Here is a 24,384-nt window from a genome sequence, read left to right on the forward strand (position 1 = left end):
AATCGAATATATCCCCACTTTTGCCTGACTGTGTTTTAGTCCTGTGTGTTAGTCTGGGAACTAAAACACACCTGCACTCGGGTGTTTCCGCCAAGCCAATCAGGCAGGAGGTGGGCGGAGCTTGTTACCGAACTCGCAATCGACGCGCGAGGTGGGCGGAGCTTGCTACCAAACTCGGAAGCATTTGGCTCCATTGCCATCAAAGGGGTAGTTGGGTTGTGAAGCTATACAGCTTATGGTTTACAAATATTTTCAAGTTAAAACTATTTCTGCAGTGTGTATCTGTATAATAAAACGGTTCAAGTATGGGGTTGAGGGATATAGCAAGTTTCTGGTGTCCCTTGACTATGCCTATTTCCCTCGGCTTCGCCTCGGGAAATATACCTGGTCTTGCGACACCAGAAACTTGCTATATCCCTCAACCCCATACTTTAACTGTATACTAAACAACATGAACTGTGCAGTACCAATGGCACTTATGTTCAAATTACTTAGTCATATGATAAAGAATTATGTAGAATATGTATGTATCAATTTGCAAATATTGATCAATAATATGAAAAATTAATCTAAATCAAGTACTTTAAAAGCTCAATTGTCTAAGATTATGAGATTCGTCTCTGGCCAGGCAGCAAACAAAGTGAAGTACGTGTATACCACGTAAGTTCAGGAAGGTTGGGTGAATTGAAGATATATATTTTTAGATAACTTTATGAAAGGTAACACATTGTAAAGGATGAATTATATGGCAAAATTGATCTGATTTGTCAAATTAATAATACAATTCATTATATTCAGAGTCACTCCAGATAGGTAATGGGAACATACAAGGGGACATAACTCTTACAACACATAGGTATTGCTGTTTGTCATTTCATGCACATGCAGAAACTGGGGCCTGTTCGTTTAAACGGTTGAACTGGTCGGACCACAGTTGTTCGTTTATTAAATAAGGTGGGACCTAGTAATCTGAAGCTGCTTTCAGGCAAGACCTGACAAAGCCTTGCAAGGCCTGCATAAACATGTGCAGGTCCACCAACATTTATATCCGAAATTGTTACATTTACAAACGGACAAACCGGTTGTTCCATATAAACGAACAGGCCCCAGTTTATGCATGTGCATGAAATGACAAACAGTTGCCTAACAGTGGCAGCAAATTGTCAGAAAATACTTTCTTATGAAACATTCAAAACAGATTTTTAACTTAACATGCAACAATTTTGCAAATGTAAATGTTCCTCTACTAGTAGAAATTCTCAATTTAAGGCTTTCCATAGCAAAGCATTACAGAATTTTGCAAGAAAAAAAATCCTTTTGAACCGTTTCCTTAGGAAAAACTGAAGGAACACCCTGCAATAAAAGGATTTTCGTGAAACTGGGGCCAGATTTTATGTCCTATTGTGAAATGAAAAAGGAGGTGACATGAGAAAGTGCACAGGCAAATTTTACCGAGGACCATGCATACTCAGATATAAAACTAATTAGATATATTTAGCACATAACCGCCACTATGGAACTGACGAATCCTTGCTGGGGCGTTGGGTCTCCACCCCCCTGTTGTTTCTAAGATATATTTTGTTGAATATGTTTCACCTACAACTTACGGATAAACCTCGAAGCACAGTATTAGGAGATCACAAAGTATGTCACAAAATATTTCAATGACACAATTAATAATACGTGATTTTATACTTTATAAATCTTCAAACACGACTGAAATTCCTGAATTGATCGAGATTGGATACATTGTATTCAAAAGACTTCAGAACAAAGTCAACTTGACACTTTACAACAGACATTTTAACACAACAACACAGAAATGTTCGTATTGCCTGTTTCACAACCTGGAATGTTTGTATATAATTGCCTGTTTCTTAATCTGGAATGTTTATTTTGCCTTTTTCCCAATTTTGCAACGTAGCCTTCAGAAAAAAATCACACTTCTGCATAAAAAGTTTCAATGGTTTTGTGGTAGATCTTGTTGACAATGGGTCTCCGTAGCTTCAGCGTAGGACCTGAAATATTGAATCCACACATTGTAAACTGTCTAAACTAAAACTCATCAAAACTGTGTTAAAATATTTCTGACCCGACCCTGCCAATAGGTGTACAATAGCTAGAAGACAATAATTTCACAACTATTCCTTTTTATTAATCACATGTTCTCATAGTCGCCCAGGCTATTATGACAACGATTACAGCCTTTTTTACCGGCATGGATTTGAACAATATCCCCATCCACCCATATACATGCTGTCGATTTTCTTTACTTACCAAGTTCGCCACCATGGATAGAGAAATCTTGAGGCAGGACAGACCACTTTGCAATTCTTGCTGCACGGGAAACAGCCTTTTCGTTGGCACGGTTGATTCCGGCCTGGATGGCGTTAAGGACAACAACATCCTTATCGTTGATGATGTCCGAGAGCTTCGTCGACTCACTGCCCACCGACTGACACCAGCTTTTTGCCTCCCTAGTGAGGTCATCTGTTGGCTCACCCGTGTCGGGGTCAACTAACACCTAAGTAAACAATAAATGCGTTGAAGTCATCAATAAACCCGGTTTGTTCATTACTAGTTATTTAAGACAGGAAAAAAATGAAATTCACACTTGTTAAATCACCTTTAGGCCTTTCAATCCATCAAGGGTATTTGATTCTAACATATCTGGGTCTATTTAGTATTCAATTCTACCATATCTTGGCCTGAAGAAGATTGCTGAAATTTTAGGCAATTTGACCCCTTTTGTGCCCCACTCCTCAGGCCCTAGGGGTGAGTCAATGTCTGAATGTATACATTGTCAAACTGCAATCACATGATAATTATCCTAAGCAAGACTAAATTGAACTAAGTTAACTGTTATTTCCCTTATAAATTAAAGTATATATTAGTATTTATTATACCAAGAGGGAATGAGTGACCCAGGGTTTACAAACTTCACAACTTTGACAAAGCACCTTAGCAGCTTTCCATGCATGATGAGTATTTGATTGTTACTAAATTCTAGGTTCTGGCTAAGAAGCAATGTGTTATGATCGACCTGCAACTATTTCCCCATTTCTCTCTCATTAAAAACAGTGGGTCATATCGACAAAAATTCTCTATATTCTTATCAAGTGCAGCCATTTCAGGTTGGTAACTTATAATATCTGGGCCCATTTTTAGTCACACCTGTAAAACTTACCTTTAGTGTGATCAACATGGAGAGAAATTTGCGTTTGTCCCCAATAAGCATACAGTTAGAAATGACAGGCAGTTCCTCTTTAACACTGTCCTCCACCGGTACAGGTGCTACATTCTCCCCGCCTGCTGTGATGATCAGCTCTGTTGGGCAGAATGAGAATAGTTGATCATATAGACCTCAGGCCAGACAAAAATATCGCTATTGGTATTTGTTTAGACCTCAGGCCAGACAAAAATATCGCTATTGGTATTTGTTTAGACCTCTGGCCAGACAAAAATATCGCTATTGGTATTTGTACTAGTGTATTGAAAAGTTGGATTACAGTTAAGTATGTCAAATGTTTCATTCCCACCATTGTTAGTTTAATGTTTGAACTTTCAAAAGGTGCATTTCTTTTTATGAAAGATTTTCACTTATCCTTCTGTCAATAGTGAAAAAATATCATGCTGATAAACAAATTTATTTTTTAATTGAAATATCACTAGTTGATAAAAATTTCTATCAACTGATTTATCTACCCTTATTAAGGAGTTATCTACCTTTTTTACGTCCAGTGATGTAAAGGAAATTGTCTCCATCCTTCTTGCCGATGTCACCAGTCCGTAGCCAGCCATCGGAGTCAAAAGCCTCTGCATTCTTTTCAGCATTGTTTAGGTAGCCCATGAAAACATGGCGGCCTTGCATACACACCTATCAGAATACAGGTAGATTTCGAAAATCATTCTTTTTCACCAAAACAGAAATTGGAAACTGCTCTGACAAATATTTCAGGAAATCATGAAAAGTTATACATTACACAAACAATTTGGGTTGAAGTGATCCTTTTATTTTTTTAAATTGGTATCTAATTATATATTCAAAAGTGCATCAGTTTTAATGTATCCAGTTTTATTTACATTTATAATTGATCAACAATTAACCAAACTCAGAGATACATTTGTTGAAACGTTTTATGGAGGCTTTTTTCTTCTAGATTGGCTAGTGTATGTTCCGGTAAATTTTGGTTACGTCAAAATAGGCTTGAAAATATATTTATTCCTGGAAATATTGATGAAAAGTTAGATTTGACAACTCTATACGAGAGAAAATGGCTTACCTCTCCATTTCCATCATCGTCCTTGTCAGCCAGTTTAGTGTGTACCCCTGGGATTTCCCTACCAACACTGCTCAGCCTGAAACACTCATTGGTGCCTACCGTGTGGGGACCTAAAACAAAACAAAAAGAAATACTGATTGAAATAAATAGAACAAGCCATTCGGATTGATATTTCTCGCCTGTGCTCCGCTTTAACCATCAATGCATATATCAGAAAAACTAACTTAAATGCAAAAACTTAATGTTGATGGAGATGCTGACAAAGTCATTGGACAATGAAAGGTAGGCTGCATCCGGCATTTGATGCATGGGTTGAAATGTACTACCTAAGACGATGCGCATCTATGGTCCAGGTTTGGTTGGTCTAGCACTTATACTTTCAGTGAAACTAAATAAAAATTCAGTCTAACCCAAAAACTCAATGTTGACCCTGCCACCGCCAGAAAAGCAACACCTTAGTCTCGCTTCCGCTACTTCGTCGCAGCGAAACAAAAAGTGCCTTCCATGTCTGCTGGATTCATGATAAAATTGAATTTTCAATAACGGTGAGCTTGACATTTGAAAATAACACCCATATTCCAATTGATTTAAGGCATTAGGAAGGCTAATGTACCTGTGAAGTTTCATCAAAATGTATCAATGTGCTGCTAGTGTACAACAAAGAATGTGAAAGTGGAATTCTACCTTTCATATGTGACCTTGACTTTTGACACTCATATTCATGAAATATTCAGGGTATGTGCGAGGCAAACACACACAAGACAGACAAGTGTGACCGACGGGGCAAAAACATAATACACTCTGCTTCACATATTATGGGTATTTTAACTATGAAATGGGTGCAACTCAAATGTAAGGGACACAACTCAAATGTAAGGGGACATAACTCAAATATAAAAAGACATCACTCAACAGGGAGAAGGCACAAATCAAGGGTCAAAAGACATTAAGAGACTTACATCAGGGGACACAACTCAAAGGAAAGATGAATAATCTAAAAGTCAACACAGCTTTCACTCAATGGTAATGGGATATCTCATAAACATAAAAGTAGAACCTTGATAGGGGACTTATTGGTACAAAACGTACATAGGACGTTGTTTATAAAGGGGCATAACTCACCAGTGCTCTCACTCATGCCGTATACCTCCAGTACGGTGATGTCAAAGCTGTAGAAGAACTCAAGCGTGTCTTTCATGATGGGAGCGGCTCCAGACACACAGATCCGACACCGGTCAAGTCCCATCTGTTTCTTTATGGGCCGGAACAGCAGTGAGTTAGCTACACCCCAAAACCATGGAAGTGAACGACTGTGAAACAAACAAAGAACAATTGTCTTGTTCTTATATTCTTTTTTTTTAAGGAGGACATTTTCTCAATTTCATCATCTCTATTGTTTCCCCCCCCCCCCCCCCCCCCCCTCAATTTCCTGGAATTGGTGCCTAATATATCTAAAAACAACTAAACCGTATGCCTATAATCTGGATAAAATATCAGAACTCTTTAGGGGTGCTTAGCCTTAAAAAGTTTTTCAAATATATTACACACTGGTTATCCTGTTATGAGCTGATCCAGCAGTTTTTGAAAAATTGACAGTGTAGATTTATAAACAAAAGCTTCAAGAAACTTTCCTCACTTTTCCATTTTAGCCATCACACCCTCTTTGCCTTTAACCTTCGCCCATGCTCCAATCTTCTTCTTGATCCCTTTCACCTCTCGACTCTTTTCCTGCATCTTCTCTGCAAATTTTTCCCACACCCTGGGCACTCCTAGGAAAGCTGTCGGACGGACCTCCCTCAATGTTTCTACCAAGGAACCCTATGTTACATTAAACATACTGTTAATTCATATTAAGCTCCTAGGAAGGGTGTGTGACCGACTTCCTTCAATGTGTCCCTCTTATCATATATCAGTATTATCCAATCCCATATACCCAGGTATACATTGAAATGAGGAGGTGAAGCAATTAATATTTTCAGTTGATGGACTATAATCCATGGACAGTACCAGTCAATATGAAATGAACAGAGTATGACATCACAGAGTTGATAAAAATAAGATTATCAAACATGCATAAGGATTCACGGAACTTATTTTTGCCCACTGGGTAACAAAAACATTACTTCACGCCTATTTTTGGAAACATTTAAAAATTATTGTCCCTCAGTGTTGAGAGCTTTCGAAGACCTATTGTCTTCACATAGATTTTCTACAACAGTTCAGGAGAAAAGTTTCAACTGTGTTTCAAACAGCCATGACATAGCAATAACACGTTTATTTATAGATAATCTGCACATTAAATTTTTAAATACTATAGGTGTCAATTGTTTAAAATGACCTGAACTCTTTAAAAATTGCGAAAAACCTATAGCTGTCTTTGCATGAATTTTAAGAGAAAATAACAAAATCTACACTAAAGTTCCAGGGCCTGTATAGAGTATAAAATTGAAAGGACTCTCAATCTAACTGGATATTTACAAACATTCTGGTTCTCAAATATTTTCATATCTCTGTACTTTAATGATCATCTAAAGACAAAATTATAATAGCACTTGTTCAATTTCTGATGGTTAAAAATGAATACATTTTGAAAATTTACAGATAACGACTATTAAGTTATTTAGCATTGCTTCAAATATCTAGGCCCAGTAATAAGTTGACTTGGATGAAACAAATGTCATCTCGGAGAAAACGTCCGGACTAGTTCACGACGGAGGCTATTGAAAGAGAATAATAATAATAACAAGAAACAGACCAAAAACAATATGTTCCACAAACTTTGTTTGGAGGACATAATAATAAGAAACGAAGTAAACACAAATGTCCCCCCCCACTCCGTTTTGAGGACATAATAAATGACAAACACGTGACTCATGCGAAGTAAAAACTTTGAACAAGACACATGCAAAATATAAATGATTGATGCACCACTCATGCAAAATGGCCAACACAATCTATGTTATGTATGAGTGACAAATGCAACCCCCATGCCAAGCGTAAACGACAAACCTTGAGAGCATCTGCCTGAGCAAAGTACACAGACATGGCATGTACCATGGGAACGTACAAGTCATTTATCTGGGCTGCCACGTGGCTCATGGGGAGATAACTAACACCAATATCTTCTATATTGAAAGCCAACTTAAGGGCCTCGCCAACTCTCTGTGTTGTCCAGGTCAACTGTTGAAGGATATAACACTATGAAGTAAACACAGGTTTTCAAACAGCTATCACTGAAATCCTCTCTGTACCTTCTCACTTCCAGCATGTAATACGTAAAAGTGTTGTATAATATCAGACAGCTTAACATTACCAGTTTTCAAATTTTTGATTTTCTTTTTCCTTTTGGTGCCAAATAATAACAATTTCTTACCTGCATCTGGCATTTGATGCATGGGTTGAGATGTACTACCTAAGATGATGCGCATCTATGGTCCAGGTTTGGTTGGTCTAGCACTTATACTTTCAGTGAAACTAAATAATAATTTAGTCAAACCGTAAAAATCAATGTTGACCCCGCCACCGCCAAATTTTGAAAAACATGGCACTATGAACATTTCATGTATTCAAATCTCCATCTCCAACTGAGATGGATATAAAATGTTAAATGGGTGTTTTTCAGTCTAATACTTTTTCTTCTTTGCAACAGTCAACTTTGTATTATATGCCCTCTGTGTGATGGTACAGCAAGGAGAACAGTTTAGACAAAAATCTAACAACACAAACCTTCAGTGCATCTCGGTCAGCAAAGTACACCGACACAGCGTATGATAATGGTATGTGCAGGTCCATCATCTGTGCGGCTACGTGACTCAGGGGTAGATAACTTACAAACACTTCCTGCTGAAACACGGCTCCCTGATGTCGTCCAAAGTACTTTGCAGTCCATGCCAGCTAAAGGATGTGTTAGTTGGTAAGACATGCTTTCACAGGAGGTATTAGTACACATACTTTACAATTAGACTGACAAAATGCAAAATTGTTTACAATTATCATATTATTAATATGTTATAAATTGCTAATTACCATCATAAATCTACAGGTTTAAGTTGATCATTGCTGTCTTATTTTTCATAATTACACAAAAATCAAAGTTCTTTTATAAAAATGACTACTTTGATAAACACATCCCAGTTTCATAAATGTTCTGTAACTTTCTATGGAAAAACTTATGTTAGGAGTTTCCTGAAGTTCAGCAATTTCCTAAAGTTAAAGAAACTTCCTGAAGATAAGAAACAAATCAGAATAATAACCTAACATTATGACTCACATTGTCATGACTGAGCATCACTCCCTTTGGGTTCCCTGTCGTTCCCGACTGCAAAATAGATCAAAGCAAAACATGATATATCATGCAAGGGAGATAATCACTAGGAAGTTTGAACTAGAATCATTAAGATATAGAATTAGAAAGCTTAATGTAATAACTTTCATCACTTGCTTTTTCACAAACTGTGGTGAATACATAAAGCTAGCTCTTCTGTTTTTTATTTCATTTTTAGACACATGTTGCATCAAACAAGATATGCTTCACCAGGTTAAGTCTCGACGATATCCATGAAAATGTTTTAGGATCTTGCTTTAATAGAGGTTTGGAAGCAAGTTGGTTTCTATGCCGAGAGTCAATCCAATGCTTAAATATTGAGTTTATAAATGTCAAGGCCTCTAGATGTGGTCAGACTACATAACCGTGTATATAAGGGTGCAGGCCTTGTTAGGAGCCTGTAGATGTGGTCCGACTACATACCGTGTATATAAGGGTGCAGGCCTTGTTAGGAGCCTGTAGATGTGGTCCGACTACATACCGTGTATATAAGGGTGCAGGCCTTGTTAGGAGCCTGTTGCTGTAGTCTTTCCTCAAGGTCGGAGTCCGGGACTTCTTCAGCCAGGGCCAGTAACTCACTCCACTGAAACAGATAGAGCCTGTATAGTTCAATTTTAGGGATCATCCTAAGTACCAGGGACCACTTATATAAAACATATCAAAGTTGAGGAAAATCTTCAGCAATGTTTTGTCTATGGGAAATCTTACACTGGAGGAAATCTTAAAAGTTGAGATGTTTTATACAAGTGAGGCCAGGTGTGCATTAAATACAAATACTGTAAACAACCTTTAATTGTTTGTCTTGGTGCTAGCTTACTGTCTAATATCCAACTGTTTTGACCACTGACCCTCTACTTTTGAAGTAGTTACAGTCGCTCTTCACTACTACCAACCATGTCAATCATTTATCTGACCCTAACTTTTCTATCTCTAGATAGAACACTACTACCAACCATGTCAATCATTTATCTGACCCTAACTTTTCTATCTCTAGATAGAACTTACAGAGCTGTAATGTTTATTTCTTCAGCAACTGACCTCCATTTACTTTTGTATTTTACCTTTTGATCTATATACCATTTATCAAGTATATATTGTCTATATTTCTTCAACCTGCATGTGTCAGTGCTAGTTGTGACTTTGGGAGTTTATACTGTCCCTCCTCTCTATCATGTCAGCTTTGGTTTTCATATTTTGACCTCTAGTCATTGACTTTCCTTTTTTAATTCCACTCAGTCTGAAATCTGACCCTGACCTCTCTAAGACAATTTACCCAGTTGTTATTGTCCATCTTCACAGCTACATGTCTCAATGTGCTTTCATATTTGACCTTTTGATCAAGACAATTTACTGAGTAACTTATCGAATAGATATTTTCCCTCCTCTCAAACATCTCCGAATGTCAGTACTAGCATGGAGCTTTGACCTCTGACCTGATCCCTATGCATATTATCAAGTACACACTGCTCCACCTTTCTACCACCATAGGTTTACACTTTTGACCTCTTGACAACTGATCAAGTAGTTATTATCTCTCCTCTATGCCTCCTCCATTTGTCAGTGCTAGTTTTGACCTTTGACCTCTGGACAACTTAATTATCCAGCTGGTATTGTCTCTCCTTTAAGTCACATCTATGTGTCAGTGCTAGCATTGACCTTTAGCTTCTGACCTCTTAGATGACATTGTTCTCCCCTTTATTTGCCACTGCTAGTTTTCACTTCTGACCTCTAGAAAACACATCAAGTATTGTATATGCTATATATCCACACAGTCCTAAATTTGGCCTCGACCTTTTGGCCTCTAGACAACTTACCGAGTAAATGTTATCCCTCCTCTCGGCGACCTCCCCTGTGTACTGGACTATAGCCTTGAGGTGTGGTAAGTTGTCCCAGACCTTCAAGATCTTCTTTAACTGCTGATTGTTCTCAACAACTAAGATATTGGCCTCACAATCAGCGGCAACAAACTGACATGCCTCGGGAGTGTTGGTTGTGTAAATCCCTGTTGCAAATCCTCTGCAAAACAGGAGTGAAAATTACAAACAAGAATCCATTGTTTCTCTTCTTACAAACATTAGGCGAGTTTGTTATCACAAAAGTAGTTTTAGTTTCAACTGGTTTTGTAAACTTTCTATTTTTTAATGAAAACCAGTTTAATAGTAGTCTTAAACTAAGACCGGTTTTTCATTTGTTAATGATGATCCAAAACAGGTTCGGAAAACTGATCAAACCGCACCCAGCTGTGGTTTTGTAGTTGGTTTCCCAATCAAAGATGGCGTTTAATAAAAAAAAAGCGTGATGGCAGAATGAAGTGAATGCAGAGGATTTTTTCAAGATATCGACTGATTAAACGGCCATTTCTGCTGTGCAGACATTTCTATTATGACTAAATGAATACATTTATTAAGTTATATGAATTTGTTCAAGTTGACATATTGAAAAATCAATACAAAAATGTGCAATTTTGAAAAATTTGTTTCGATAATTAATTTGACAATCAAAGATCATACTTGAAATAACTAGCAAAGTGTATTTGAGAATTCTTTCTTCAAACACTGAATCAAAATAGATGAAAGGTGAAATTCGTTGAGAAATGTTTGTTAGATTGTGTACATGTCTATGACAGTCATCTGTAATTTCAACAGTTTTCTACCGATATAAGTACGAACTCGTGACTGCTTCTTAAGTGCGCGGAGACCGATCACACGAGGATATCATCCGTGTCAACGTTATGATTGAAAAAATATTTGAAGAATTGAAGATTTGTTTTGAAGACATTTTTTATGTTAAACCAGATATTTGTTTGAACAGTAGTCAAACCAAAACCAGTTTTAAAACCATGGCCGACCCGGTTCTGAACCGAAACTATAAACCCAAACTGGTTTTGTGACAACAAATTCGCCTTTTATTTCATCATACAGTCTGGATATTGATGATTTTCACCCTGTGACTCTCACATTTTCGCAAAAATCGTCACATTTTCAAAAAATATCAAATAGATTTTTTGACATAACTAGTTCTTTAAAATAGTTTAGTAAATCATTTAAAAATAATTTGAAACTTGTTCCCATACCATGAATTTTTTAGAAGCTGAAGGTTGTTTCATATTTAGAATTCCATCGAAGTGAATGCATCACTTGCCCTGGTCAAGATAAAGAGCCATCCAGTAGCTTATAATAGACGAGACCTTCATACTGCGATTTATAGAAATATCCTAGCTGTCAACCCTCACTCACTAGGAGGGAGACTCTCTCATTTTCACCAAAATTTACCAATCGCCCTCGAAAAAACCCTCATTCAAGTCCAAACTCACACAAACTCAAAATCTACATCCTGTGGTCAAATGATCTCCTCGTTACTGCAGGGTGACAGTGTGTGTAATGATCACAACAAGTGTGTCTAAATGAAATAAATCCTATTTGGAGTTATTTTGATGCACAAAAGGGAAAGATATATTGAGCAAAGTAGTTTCAGTCGTGTTTCACGCACTTTCTCCCTCATTGGAAATGTGCAATGAGGGAGATCTCCCTCATTGGAGGTTTCAGAGGTTGACACATATGAAATATAAACTACTGCATACTGGGACAATTTTCGCTGCGGTTTAATTTTCGTCCTCTGTAACAAGGGCAAATTTATCATTACAGCGAATAAGGTAGACAGCATAATATACATAGTAACTTTATGTGCAAGGCGAGATTTACACCGGGCAAAAATTGAGTTTATGTGAGAAAGGTGAAAGTTTTAACAGGCGAATATTTCCCGGTATATAGTATATTACATACAACATTATACACTAGATATTCTTCCATTGGAATAGATATTGGAATTATGTCTCCAGCTCCCCTTATACCCTGCATAACGAGTTTACAGTTTGTAATTATATAAACATGGGAAGTTTCAATGATTACCCTGCAAATATGGCACCCAAGTCGGCCATAAACCATTCTGGAGAGTTGAAGCCGACAATCCCAACACCATGGTACAGTTCCAATCCAAGCTGCAAATAGAAGATTCATATTAAAGAATGAACAAGGGGCCCATAGGGCCAGTATCGCACACCTGGAAATGTTATCAAAATTGAAAAACAGACAGATAATACTCGAAGTGTACATGTATTACATGGTTAGTCAGGGGTTATATTTATAAACAACTGGACAAAACCCTGTCATTCCTAAAGTAAAAGGAGGATTTTGAAGAATTTGCTATGTTTCCTCTATTGATTTTCAGGGGGTTCAAACCCACCATACATACAAAATTGATTTCCCTTCCAAATAGCTAGGATGATACTGTTAAAATTTGGTCAAAATACATCCCAAAGGAAGAAAAAGGATATTAAAGCTATTCCTCTATATCCCTTTATTGGGCCCCGCCTCTCTGCCCCCAGGAGGGTCAGACACACTGTTTATACAAAATTGGTTCCCCTTCACCCAAGGGTGCTTCATAACGAATTTGGACAAAATCCTGTCATTCCTACAGAAGAAAAGGATTTTGAAGAATTTGCTATGTTTCCCGTAATGGGCCCCACTTCTCAGTCCTCAGGGGGGCCACACTCACTGTTTATACAAAATTGGTTCCCTTTTGCCCAAAGATGCTCCAGACCAAATTGGGATGAAATCCCTTAATCCCTATGGTAAAAGGATTTAAAAGATTTACCTCTATTTCCCCTATTGGGCCTCGCCCCTTTACCCCCAGGGTAAATATATTGAATATAAGTCAACGTCATTCATTTGAACAAACTTGGTAGCCCTAGGCCTTCATCCCAGCATGTTACTGGCAAAATATCATCACCCTAGGCCTCTTGGTAATTCATAAGAAGTTGTTTTAAAGGTTTTTAACATATTTGACCCCTTTGACCTTAAATATAAGTCAAGGTCATTCATTTGAACAAACTTGGTAGCCCTTCATCAAAGCATGCTACTGGCCAAATATCATCACCCTAGGCCTCTTGGTTAGTTAAAGGTTGTTAAAAGGTTTTAAACATAGTTGACCCCTGTGACCTTGAATATAAGTCAAGGTCATTTGTTTAAACAAACTTGGTAGCGCTTTATTCTAGCATGCTACTGGCCAAATATCATCATCCTAGGTCTTTTGGTTTTTCAGAAGAAGTTGTTTTAAAGGTTTTTAACATATTCGACCCATGTGACCTTGAATATAAGTAAAGGTCATTCATTTGCACAACTTGGTAGCCCTTCATCCCAGCATGTAACTGGCAAAATATCATTACCCTAGGCCTCTTGGTTATTAAGAAGAAGTCGTTAAAAGCTTTTAACATATTTTACCCCTGTGACCTTGAAAATGGATGAAGGTCATTCATTTGAACAAAGTTGGTAGCCTGTCATCCCAGCATGCTACTGGCTAAATATCATCATCCTAGGCCTTTTGTTTACTGAGAAGAAGTTGTTTATAGTAAAAAGTTGACGCCGGACCATGGCATAAGCTCGGGCAGGTGAGCTAAAAATATCTGCCACAGATCCAGATGTGTTCATACCTTGATGAAACCCTTGGCCACTCGACGGACATCATCGTAGTACTGTTTATAAGTCCATTTTACCCAGGCCCCATCTCTCTTCACACCTGTCAAGATAAGGACATGTGGTCAAGGTATAACAAGACAATAATAGGCAGTGGCCACAATAGACAGTAGTTAAGATGTACAGAGGTAAAGATATAAGGGGGGGAAAATAGACAGTGGTCACCAAGGTCGGTAGCTAATATGTACAGCGGTTAAGATAAAGACAGTGGTCAAGATATAACAAGACAATAATAGGCAGTGGTCACAATAGACAGTAGTTAAGATGTACAGAGGTCAAGATATATAAGGGGGAAAATAGACAGTGGTCACCAAGGTCGGTAGCTTATATGTACAGCGGTTAAGATAAAGACAGTGGTCAAGGTATATACAGTGGGCAATATATATATATAGTAGATAATAAATAAATAAGTCCTTGCGAAGGAAAATATATATATATATATAGTAAAACACACATACAGCAGTTATAGTTGTGATCAAAATGATTGCAGGATCAATTAATACAAAGAGGTGTAGTGTCTGTTTATGAAGAGTTGCATTTTATTACTTGCCCAGGCTATTCTTGAACAGAAACATAGCTCTAGAATCTAACATATTTTACAGGTTTTATGAAGGGGTGTTGAGGGCCTGTAGCTGTCAATCAAGTCACAGCGGTCAGTACCAGGGTGCCCCTGTCCATTGTTTTATACCTAGTGCTATAGTGTTGGGCGCCTTGTCTACAGTGTTTTTGAAGACAGTGTGAACAGTCAGTGGTTTCATGACACCTGGTCCAGTGTCATCCATTCGGAGCTTGACTGCATCCTCTCTGCTTGTTGTATACTGTGCTGTGGCTGGCAGGAGGTCATCTATACCTGGTTTAAGTTTGAACAAAAGTTTGAAAAGCAAAAAAATCAACTTATTTTTCTTTTACAATCTTTGAACACATCTGATTGGAAAGTTATGGCAAAAGAATTTGATATATTTTGTCCAACTGAATTCATTTAGTCTCAAATTAAATTTTGCACAGATCAGACAAAAGAAACCTCATGTTCTCATCATCACAATCAGACCAAAGAAATATGTTGTGTGCAAGGTCTCATGCAATAATGACAGGGTAGGTGAAAAATTTGATTCATGAAATATTACACATTTTAAGACACACTACAAAATTTGGCCAATATAAATCACTGGGCAAGTAGATACATTAAACCACATATTCTGGGCCTCTTTTGTTTATCTGGTTGAACCATCTCAACAGGTTGGACCTCAAATGGAATGACATGTACACATTGGGAACGTGGCTGACCTCAGGAAAATTCAGCATGTGTAGATTGAGGGGTCCATTCTGTCGTATCGGGATGAAACTCAAAACCAGACTAAGCCTAGTATGCAGGTCCACTTATGGTCCAATTGAATGCATCGATCAAGGCATATTTCTGTATCACTTGGACCTTTTCAAATAGATGATTAGATGAAACTGACCTTGGTCTCTGGCTTATATTTATTTCTACATTCTCATGGAATTTAACAAGATTCAAAACTAAAACATCAGCTCCAGCTTACTACTTCGTTTCAGTGTCGATCCATTGACGGTTATTCCACCATTAGATGCACCATTGACCTTGACCTTTACAGGAGTGGTACTGTCGACCTTGACCTCCGCACCAGCGGCGACACTGACCTCACCATTGACATTTACATCTCCATTAGTGGTGATGGTGACTTTTGCATCTCCATTCATTTCATCGTTAACAATGATCTCTCCCTTCGCTGCTGCCCCTGTACCCTTGACACGGACAACCTTGTCAGCAGCTTCTATTGGCTCGGTTGGTGGAGGCGGAAAATTGTTGTTTTCAACATTTTTGGCATCTTCAATCTGGACCCTATAACAGAATAACATACAGATATAATCACATCTGAACAGGCAATGTTCAATCAGGACCCTATAACAGAATAACATACAGGTATAATCACACCTTAACAGGCAAGGTTCAATCTGGACCCTATAACAGAATAACATACAGATATAATCACATCTGAACAGGCAATGTTCAATCTGGACCCTATAACAGAATAACATACAGGTATAATCACACCTGAACAGGCAAGGTTCAATCTGGACCCTATAACAGAATGACATACAGATATAATCACACCTGAACAGGCAAGGTTCAATCTGGACCCTAAAACAGAATAACATACAGATATAATCACACCTGAACAGGGAAGGTTCAATCTGGACCCTATAACAGAATAACATACAGGTATAATCACTCCTGAACAGGCAAGGTTCAATCTGGACCCTATAACAGAATAACATACTGATATAATCACATCTGAACAGGCAAGGTTCAATCTGGACCCTAAAACAGAATAACATACAGATATAATCACACCTGAACAGGCAATGTTAAATCTGGACCCTAAAACAGAATAACATACAGATATAATCACACCTGAACAGGGAAGGTTCAATCTGGACCCTATAACAGAATAACATACAGCTCTAATCGCACCTGAACAGGCAAGGTTCAATCAGGACCCTATAACAGAATAACATACAGATATAATCGCACCTGAACAGGCAATGTTCAATCTGGACCCTAAAACAGAATAACATACAGATATAATCACATCTGAACAGGCAAGGTTCAATCTGGACCCTAAAACAGAATAACATACAGATATAATCACACCTGATCAGGCACGGTTCAATCTGGACCCTATAACAGAATAACATACTGATATAATCACATCTGAACAGGCAAGGTTCAATCTGGACCCTAAAACAGAATAACATACAGATATAATCACATCTGAACAGGCAATGTTTAATCTGGACCCTATAACAGAATAACATACAGGTATAATCACACCTTAACAGGCAAGGTTCAATCTGGACCCTATAACAGAATGACATACAGATATAATCACACCTGAACAGGCAAGGTTCAATCTGGACCCTATAACAGAATGACATACAGATATAATCACACCTGAACAGGCAAGGTTCAATCTGGACCCTATAACAGAATAACATACAGATATAATCACACCTGAACAGGCAAGGCTCCAGAAAAACAAGGTAAGAGTTAAAGTTGGAATTAAAATAAGAAGACAATTAGACTGATTATGTATGTCAATTGGAAATAAATTAGCATACAACATGAACATTCCTTTGTGGACTACTACAGTGATATAGTATAACGTAGTTGGTTTGATTCAGGTGTGTCTATGTTATCCTGCATGAGTATACGCTGTATAAAGTTGACATTCTGGTGGGGAATGCTTGAATCGTGATTCTTGAAACTCATCAGTTTAAATATTTTCACATTGGCAAAGGTTCTAAAATGTATATTCTCTATATTTGTAATATTCATAATCTATAAATAAATATTTGTATGTTGATAGTTTCGCACCATTTTACTCAAAAGAGAATTACAATAGAATTTCCACACCATGAAAAGTTCTACCTTTACAGCAAAATAACTGTTAATTTTCACTGTTAAAACACCTACTCAACTTCTTCCAGACCAGTAGGCGATGCTTCCACACTGTTAGGTGACGCTACACTCGATTCCACATCAGCCATTCTTTGTTACAGACCCTTTAGCTAAATCACTCCAGTTTGAATAACTGCAAAGACAAATGAGTACATTTTATATCTGTAGAAACCTCCAACACAGAAGATAGGGATTGATAACTGAAAGTTCAAAACTTCGAATTCATATTTTATTCACTTGTGGAAACTATTGAATTATAGAAATGAAATGGACTTTGTTATAGAAAAACAATCCTCAAAAGTTTGATGACTAATGAGTAAATAAGACCTGCAAGGTCTACAGCTGAAAGGGGAGCTAGTCCAAATGATGCCAGGCCAGGCTAGAGCTAAACCTGGGAAGTGAAAATTAAAACTAAAGTTGCCTTACTCTCTTCCTGGCAAATGTGAACTAATTTGTACCACTCGATCATCTTCTGCTGACATTAAATCAAGTTTAATGTGAAATATTAAAAGATCACTAAAAGGACAAATAGTTCAACTGAACTTTGTTATTCAACTTAGAATATCTAGGATTAATATGTATTTCATATCTAATCTGTACTTTAAGATAAGTGAGAACAATCTAAATTGTCATCCCTCTGTCGTCCTGAAATGACATTGTAATTTGATGAGTCAGTTAATATACTACATTGTTTATTTTCGATAATGTTTACAGTTGTATTATCAATAAAAAACCAGGGTTTTTGCCAGGGGTTTATAGGGTCCGATACAGGAACCCATTCCCAATTGAAAAATGACCCTGCATTTTCCCAATTTCAGTCTTTATTTTCCTAATTGGATTAAAAAGTATGCTTATACAAGTTTCCCTAGGTTACATTTACAACGTTCAAAGCATAACCATCCAAGAAAATTTGAAATTAACTTAAACAAAAACACTGAAAATTGATGTAATTATCTAACATTTTACTTTAAAGAAAAGCTAGAGGAAATTTTCTGCTTATCACATTGCAGGTTTTATTTTTTCAATTTCATATTTTTCCCAGATCTGTACATGTGAGAACACTGATGATATTTCCCAGTTTTTTCTAAATGCTGATGGTATTTTCCCAAGTAGCTGCATGGCAAAAACCCTGAGAACATTTTCTGTACTTTCTTTAAACTCTTTTACACATGCAGTCAGTAATGGATGGTGATATCACTGAAGACTTGTGAGTATACAAAGTAGAAAGACTTAATAACTGGCACATGTTCTCATTTTTGGGCACAAAAAAACACGATCATTGTATTGGGCTACCCACTGTGGGCTATAGCAGGCCCTTCAGACTGACAGGTCGTTGACTCATCGGACTATATAGCTAGTTGGCCATCGTACTGATGGGCCCCTTGGGACTGGATGGCCTTCAGACTAGCATGTGGTCATGATCATCGTCCATTATATTGCTTGGCACAAACAAACATCTTATCCTACACATCAAAGTCAATGCTGTTGATTTTGACAAAATAAGCCACTCACACGGTCACCTATACATTTGTATATATACATACCTCCTGTTGTTATTAAAATTCTCTCAATTTTTCATTTGGTTTTCACATGCTTTTTCCAGTGAATCCTGTTAGGTTTTTTTAAATATCCATTGCAAGCTATTATCCATCACTTCAAATATGTATCAAGTTATCTGGGTTTTCAAATCACTTCTTAACTTCTATAGATTGCAGGTACATCTATTTATATATAGACGCATGCAGTTGTCGAACAAAAGTAATATCCAGTACCCTGTCTGTGATATAAAAGTATCTGCTGACCAGTGGTCAGTTCAAAATCGCCTTGTTCATATATATCCTATACATCCGTAAACTGTCAGCCCTGGTTATTGCCCCAGTGTAGGTCCCAGACAACTCTGTTTATATTATGACTAAAGAGTGCACTTTGGACTAAATGTTATCTCCCATACCGATGGAGTTGGGCATATACACTCTATCTCGTGTCACGTACATGGACAAAACACCTACCGTTCCTGAACATGATAACAGAGGAATCACGTCTCACTTTGGACTCCTTGTCTTGAGACACATATTACGTCTTAAGAATTAAATCCCACGCAATTTTTATCACAGGATAAATACAAAACTGCCACATATCTTAAATTTCTTCTGATTAAAAACTAACAATGCAAGATAAGGACCACCACGTCATCTTTTACAAGATAAAGAGTTAAAGACTAGTACACATTTTAATAAATAGGAAAGAAAGTGTGTTAAACACCAATCTGATTAAAACCAGATCTTTGATTCCACTCCCGATACTCTACGTTCCAGTATCGGGAGTGGAATCAAGGAACATCAAAGACTGGAACATAGAGTATATTGGGAGTGGAATCAAAGATCTGGTTTTAATCAGATTGGTTTAACACCCTCACCTAGGTATAATAACTAGGTATAATAACTATGCTTGTAAGGTACATGAGTTTCTCTATGTAACCTAGTAATGACAGTGGTTCCAAATGAAATATACCATCATTTTTATTATTTGTTAGTCCACCAGTAAAAGGATTTAACCCATATATTGATATGAACACATAATATATATATATATATACATACATAACACATGAATAATAGTCCTATAATTTCATACTGCCACATTTACATTACTTCCGTATTTCAATAAGAAAACAATTTAGTGTGTCATAGGCACACACTATACGGTGTTAAGAGTGAAATAATGATCTGAAAGTCAAGTGGTAAATTAATTGCTGTTTCAGTTATCTTTCAATTATAGGCTGTCTTGTTACCAAGGGCAGGCAGCTTAATTGATGACCTCTACGGACAAAGGGAGGCACAACTTATTTCACGCCTATTTTCATCTGGTTATTGTTTAGTTAATTAATTGTCATGTAAAGGTATATTGAGAGTATCCTGTATGTAACAAGGAGTTCCATTGTAAGCCTCTGAGCTAGGCACACGTCTATGCTTACCTTCAAGTCTAATACAAAATAGTACCATACGATTGGAGTTTATTGTTTGTACTACAGTATCCGGCAATCTGAGGGTAACATACGGGTATAGTCTACCAGATATATTGGCAATATCTGCAGTTGTTATAGGTACGATTAGGGCAGTGACAGAATGTAGTGAGGGATAATTAAGTTAAATTATGCTTTGGGGCATCTCCTTAGTTCTGTTTTCAACAGTAGTCAACACAATTAGCAACAAAGAACAAGAGTACCGCGGGGCAGAACAATATACGCCCGTCGAATGCCATATAGTATTATATACTTTCTTACATTGAAATAAGATCTGCATCATTCTAAGAGTGGTTAGCCGACATGCTATAAAAAAAGGTAGGAGAAAATCTCAAATACTGAAATGAACAAAGGGCAATAACTTTTGCAAAAATCGTCAATTCAAACTTTTAAGGGAGACACAACTTCATATCATGATGGTAATGTATATCAAGTTTCAAAGAGATCCGTTGAAAAATGTAGGAGGAGATTGCCAGACAAAAATCCAATACTGAAATAAACAAAGAGCAATTACTTTTGCAAAAATTGTCAATTCAAAATTCTTTTAAAGGAAACACAACAACATGTCATGATTTTTTAGCCTACTAAGTTTCAAAGAAATACGTCAAAAAATGTAGGAGGAGGTCTCCGGACAAAAAATCAAATACTGAAATAAACAAAGGGCAATTACTTTTGCAAAAATTGTCAATTCAAAATTCTTTTAAAGGAAACACAACAACATGTCATGATTATTTAGCCTACTAAGTTTCAAAGAAATCCGTCAAAAAATGTAGGAGGAGGTCTCCGGACAAAAAATCAAATACTGAATTGAACAAAGGGCAATAACTTTTGGAAAAATTGTCAAATCAAAATTCTTATAAGGGAGATACAACTTCATTTCATGATTATAATGTACACTAAGTTTCAAAGAGATCGGTCGAAAAATGTAGGAGGAGATCGCCGGACAAACAAAAGTTTACGCCGGACGGACTGACAAACCCATACCATAATACTCCCGTCAACTTTGACGGGCGCATAAAAAGGGCAGGCACCCATGTATGTTGTAAAAATTAAGGCAGAGCATGGCAACCTGCTATTCTTTGCTACAATGTAGCTGGAATCAATTTGATTTTATATTCATTATGTATCAAATATAAAAATTGCACTTGTGAATTGATATGCGACACAGTTAGTAATATTGATTATTATTATGTGAAGGTATAGGTTAGTTTGTGTTGAACAAACAAGTGCACCCCACCTACTGATATGAATCATATCAAGGTAAACTTCACACCTGTAAAATGTGGGTGGTGCAGGTACACTTCAGTCACATATTTCATAATACATTATTTTGTCCACTGTCACAAAAAAATACAGGTAAATGGTGGTAATGATTCATGATAAATGCCCTAGGGACCTTCTGTCACACCCTGGACGCGTTATGTAAACAATGCCTCGGCCTAACAGGGTATTTTGTACACCTGGCTGACTGTCAAACAATAGGTTACACCTAGCTGACTGTTAAACAATAGGTTGACTTACATACTTGTTAACATGATATTCACCTGTGGTTGGGGGAGCTAGGACAGACTAACATCTGTATACTTTTCTAATGCCAAGTGTGATGTATTCTTTCAACTAATTATAACATGTGTACTATCTTCGATTACACACTTGCAGCAAATATCTAAAGAAATTAACCTATAAATAGATGTTGCTAGCGAAAGAACAAGATATAGGTAAATATTTACCAAGTCTCATGTTTACAATTGAATTTGATGCAGAATACCAGCTGAACACTTGTATGCCTACATCACTACTGCAGTAAACAATCATAATTACGATCGTACTGATCGTCATTTTGCTACTAACTATATGAAATGTAACTGCCTACTGAAATGAAATACAAAAAATATTTTTTTACTTATATCTATATTTCAACTAGAGTAAAGAACAAGGTTAGTTACAAAATATCAATTTTCTTCGTAGAGTCACATCACTTGGGCATTTGACTAGGTTCACTTCCGGTTTTGAGGACTGAAAATTGTCAGAAAATATGTATTCTGTTTATGTCATGTTTCTGTTAATATCATGTTTTTCTCTGACAAATGGGAAGTGATATTAAGAAAAATCTACTGTACATCTTTACTAGTTAACCGATTAATGGCTGAACAAACTTTTACTTAAAATTAAGCACCTATTTCATCTTTGACCTTGAGTAATGAAGGTCACAGGCCTAATTGTAACAAACTGCACACATTTTTAAGGGTACATTTCCATGAATTTCGTTTCATCAAGATTTCTTATTCAGCACATGTTTCCAAATGATTCATCGAATGTCAAATAACATCTTCATGCATTTCACATACCGATATTGGGATTATGCCAATTTTTTTCTGTTTGATCAACGCTGTAGAATTATCAACCTGATGCCAGTCAACAGTTCACAGTTCGTTTAATATAAATCAATACAGAATTTACAGAATTACCTCCCATCAAGTATTCCGAAGTATTTCTGACGTGTACGCGTCTTACCCACGATATTATCCCAATCAAAATTAAAACATGCCTAGAGTTTCTTTCTTTAACGATAAATAAACGTTATCTTGCAAGCGGAACACGTTTATTATATGAAATAGTGTCCTAATCTTTTAGCTGTGATTTCGATTTTTTCCTATTGACAACTTTTCTTCGATTTCCTGTGTACTAATCATAAGGTTTGGCAATAATTAGTTTGGCATATTTATAATCCAAATTGACTGTATCTTACATGTTACTATATATGTTTGCCCCTCCTCGTGTTATGTTGCAAGTATTCCTCTTCTATCGCCTACAGGTATTAATGGACCTGCTCGTCTCAAAATCTCGCACTAACACGTGCAACATAACGCTTCCGGTATATATTTTAAAGACTCCTTCACGTTAGTATTTTAGCGCAAATCGTTGTCAACTCCTTTTTTTCTCGTGAAGAAATGGGTTCTCTTTTATCATTCAAAATATTTAAACAAAATAGTTCTACATACTATTGGGCGATCGCTTTTATTTTAAAAAGGATGTAAGGGCTTTTTTTGGTTTGTTCATTTGTTAATTTTTCCGTCTTAAGTATCCTCGTACCGCTGCAAAAACCAGGGGTAAACTTGTAAAGAAAACGACAGACACAGATCTGGACCGAGGCTGACCCCAGGAACATTTGGCACGTGTATATTGAGGGGTCCAGACGTACCTGACCGAAACTAAAATGCTGACTATTGCCAATTTGCGTTATTTCTTTCTAAAACAATGTTTTTTATTCTCTCAAACTGTGCGTTTTTAGCTCTGCTTATAGAACGGTCCAAGTGCGTTCGTTCGTACCGTTTCAACCGGGATAAATCATTTATGAAAAGAAACCCATTCTTTTCGGGATTTTATAAGAAATGATAATTAATGAAAAGTGCAGCGGGACTAGGGCCGGTTACGAACTCTTTATTGGAATTCAGATTCTTAGCTAGGCCTATGGTATAGTTCTAATCGTTTGAGCTACAATTATGTGAAGGTCTACATCCAAACGGAAGTTATATGGGTTACTATATATATGGGGAAAAATAAACAACACAGAGGACATGGATCTTTAATATGTCCACGCTATTAGATTCTAGATATATGTATGTATACGTAAATATAATAGCCAATCAAAATAGGCTTATTGGAGTCATTGCTTATACTTCTTTGTTAATCTACAGGGTACTGACCAACTTCAACAATTTGAAGTTTAATGTCAAAGGAGG

The 24,384-nt window shown here is 36.9% G+C and overlaps 1 protein-coding gene across 3 annotated transcripts; it reads right to left on the bottom strand.

Annotated features, from left to right (window-relative positions):
• Positions 1-1,032: 1,032 nt before the first annotated feature.
• LOC110460206 (long-chain-fatty-acid--CoA ligase ACSBG2-like) lies at positions 1,033-23,493 on the bottom strand. Of its 3 annotated transcripts, none has more exons than XM_021512999.1 (17): positions 23,391-23,493; positions 17,635-17,752; positions 15,680-15,999; positions 14,827-14,988; positions 14,096-14,181; positions 12,516-12,604; positions 10,422-10,623; positions 9,089-9,190; positions 8,554-8,601; positions 7,293-7,463; positions 5,920-6,101; positions 5,406-5,593; positions 4,284-4,393; positions 3,727-3,877; positions 3,188-3,327; positions 2,278-2,524; positions 1,033-2,018 (listed from the first exon to the last, which is right to left on the bottom strand). In XM_021512999.1, exons 2-17 carry the CDS (start codon positions 17,706-17,708, stop codon positions 1,939-1,941), a joined length of 2,352 nt encoding a protein of 783 aa, XP_021368674.1. In that variant the 5' UTR covers positions 17,709-17,752; positions 23,391-23,493; the 3' UTR covers positions 1,033-1,938. The 3 variants fall into 3 exon arrangements, with proteins under 3 accessions (XP_021368674.1, XP_021368673.1, XP_021368675.1); XM_021512998.1 differs by lacking the exon at positions 23,391-23,493 and adding an exon at positions 19,164-19,536; XM_021513000.1 differs by lacking the exons at positions 7,293-7,463; positions 23,391-23,493 and adding exons at positions 8,010-8,177; positions 19,164-19,535.
• Between the last annotated feature and the right edge of the window lie 891 nt (positions 23,494-24,384).

The sequence above is a fragment of the Mizuhopecten yessoensis genome, unplaced genomic scaffold (genome assembly GCF_002113885.1).
Source record: "Mizuhopecten yessoensis strain PY_sf001 unplaced genomic scaffold, ASM211388v2 scaffold10331, whole genome shotgun sequence".
Taxonomy (NCBI): Eukaryota; Metazoa; Mollusca; class Bivalvia; order Pectinida; family Pectinidae; genus Mizuhopecten; species Mizuhopecten yessoensis.

Coding starts and splice junctions, on each gene's coding strand:
- LOC110460206 (XM_021512999.1), bottom strand. CDS start 17,708: ATGGCTGATGTGGAATCGAGTGTAGCGTCACCTAACAGTGTGGAAGCA. Junction 16,000..17,634: donor ACTGGTCTGGAAGAAGTTGA/GTAGGTGTTTTA, acceptor ATTCTGTTATAG/GGTCCAGATTGAAGATGCCA. Junction 2,019..2,277: donor TATCCATGGTGGCGAACTTG/GTAAGTAAAGAA, acceptor TCAATATTTCAG/GTCCTACGCTGAAGCTACGG.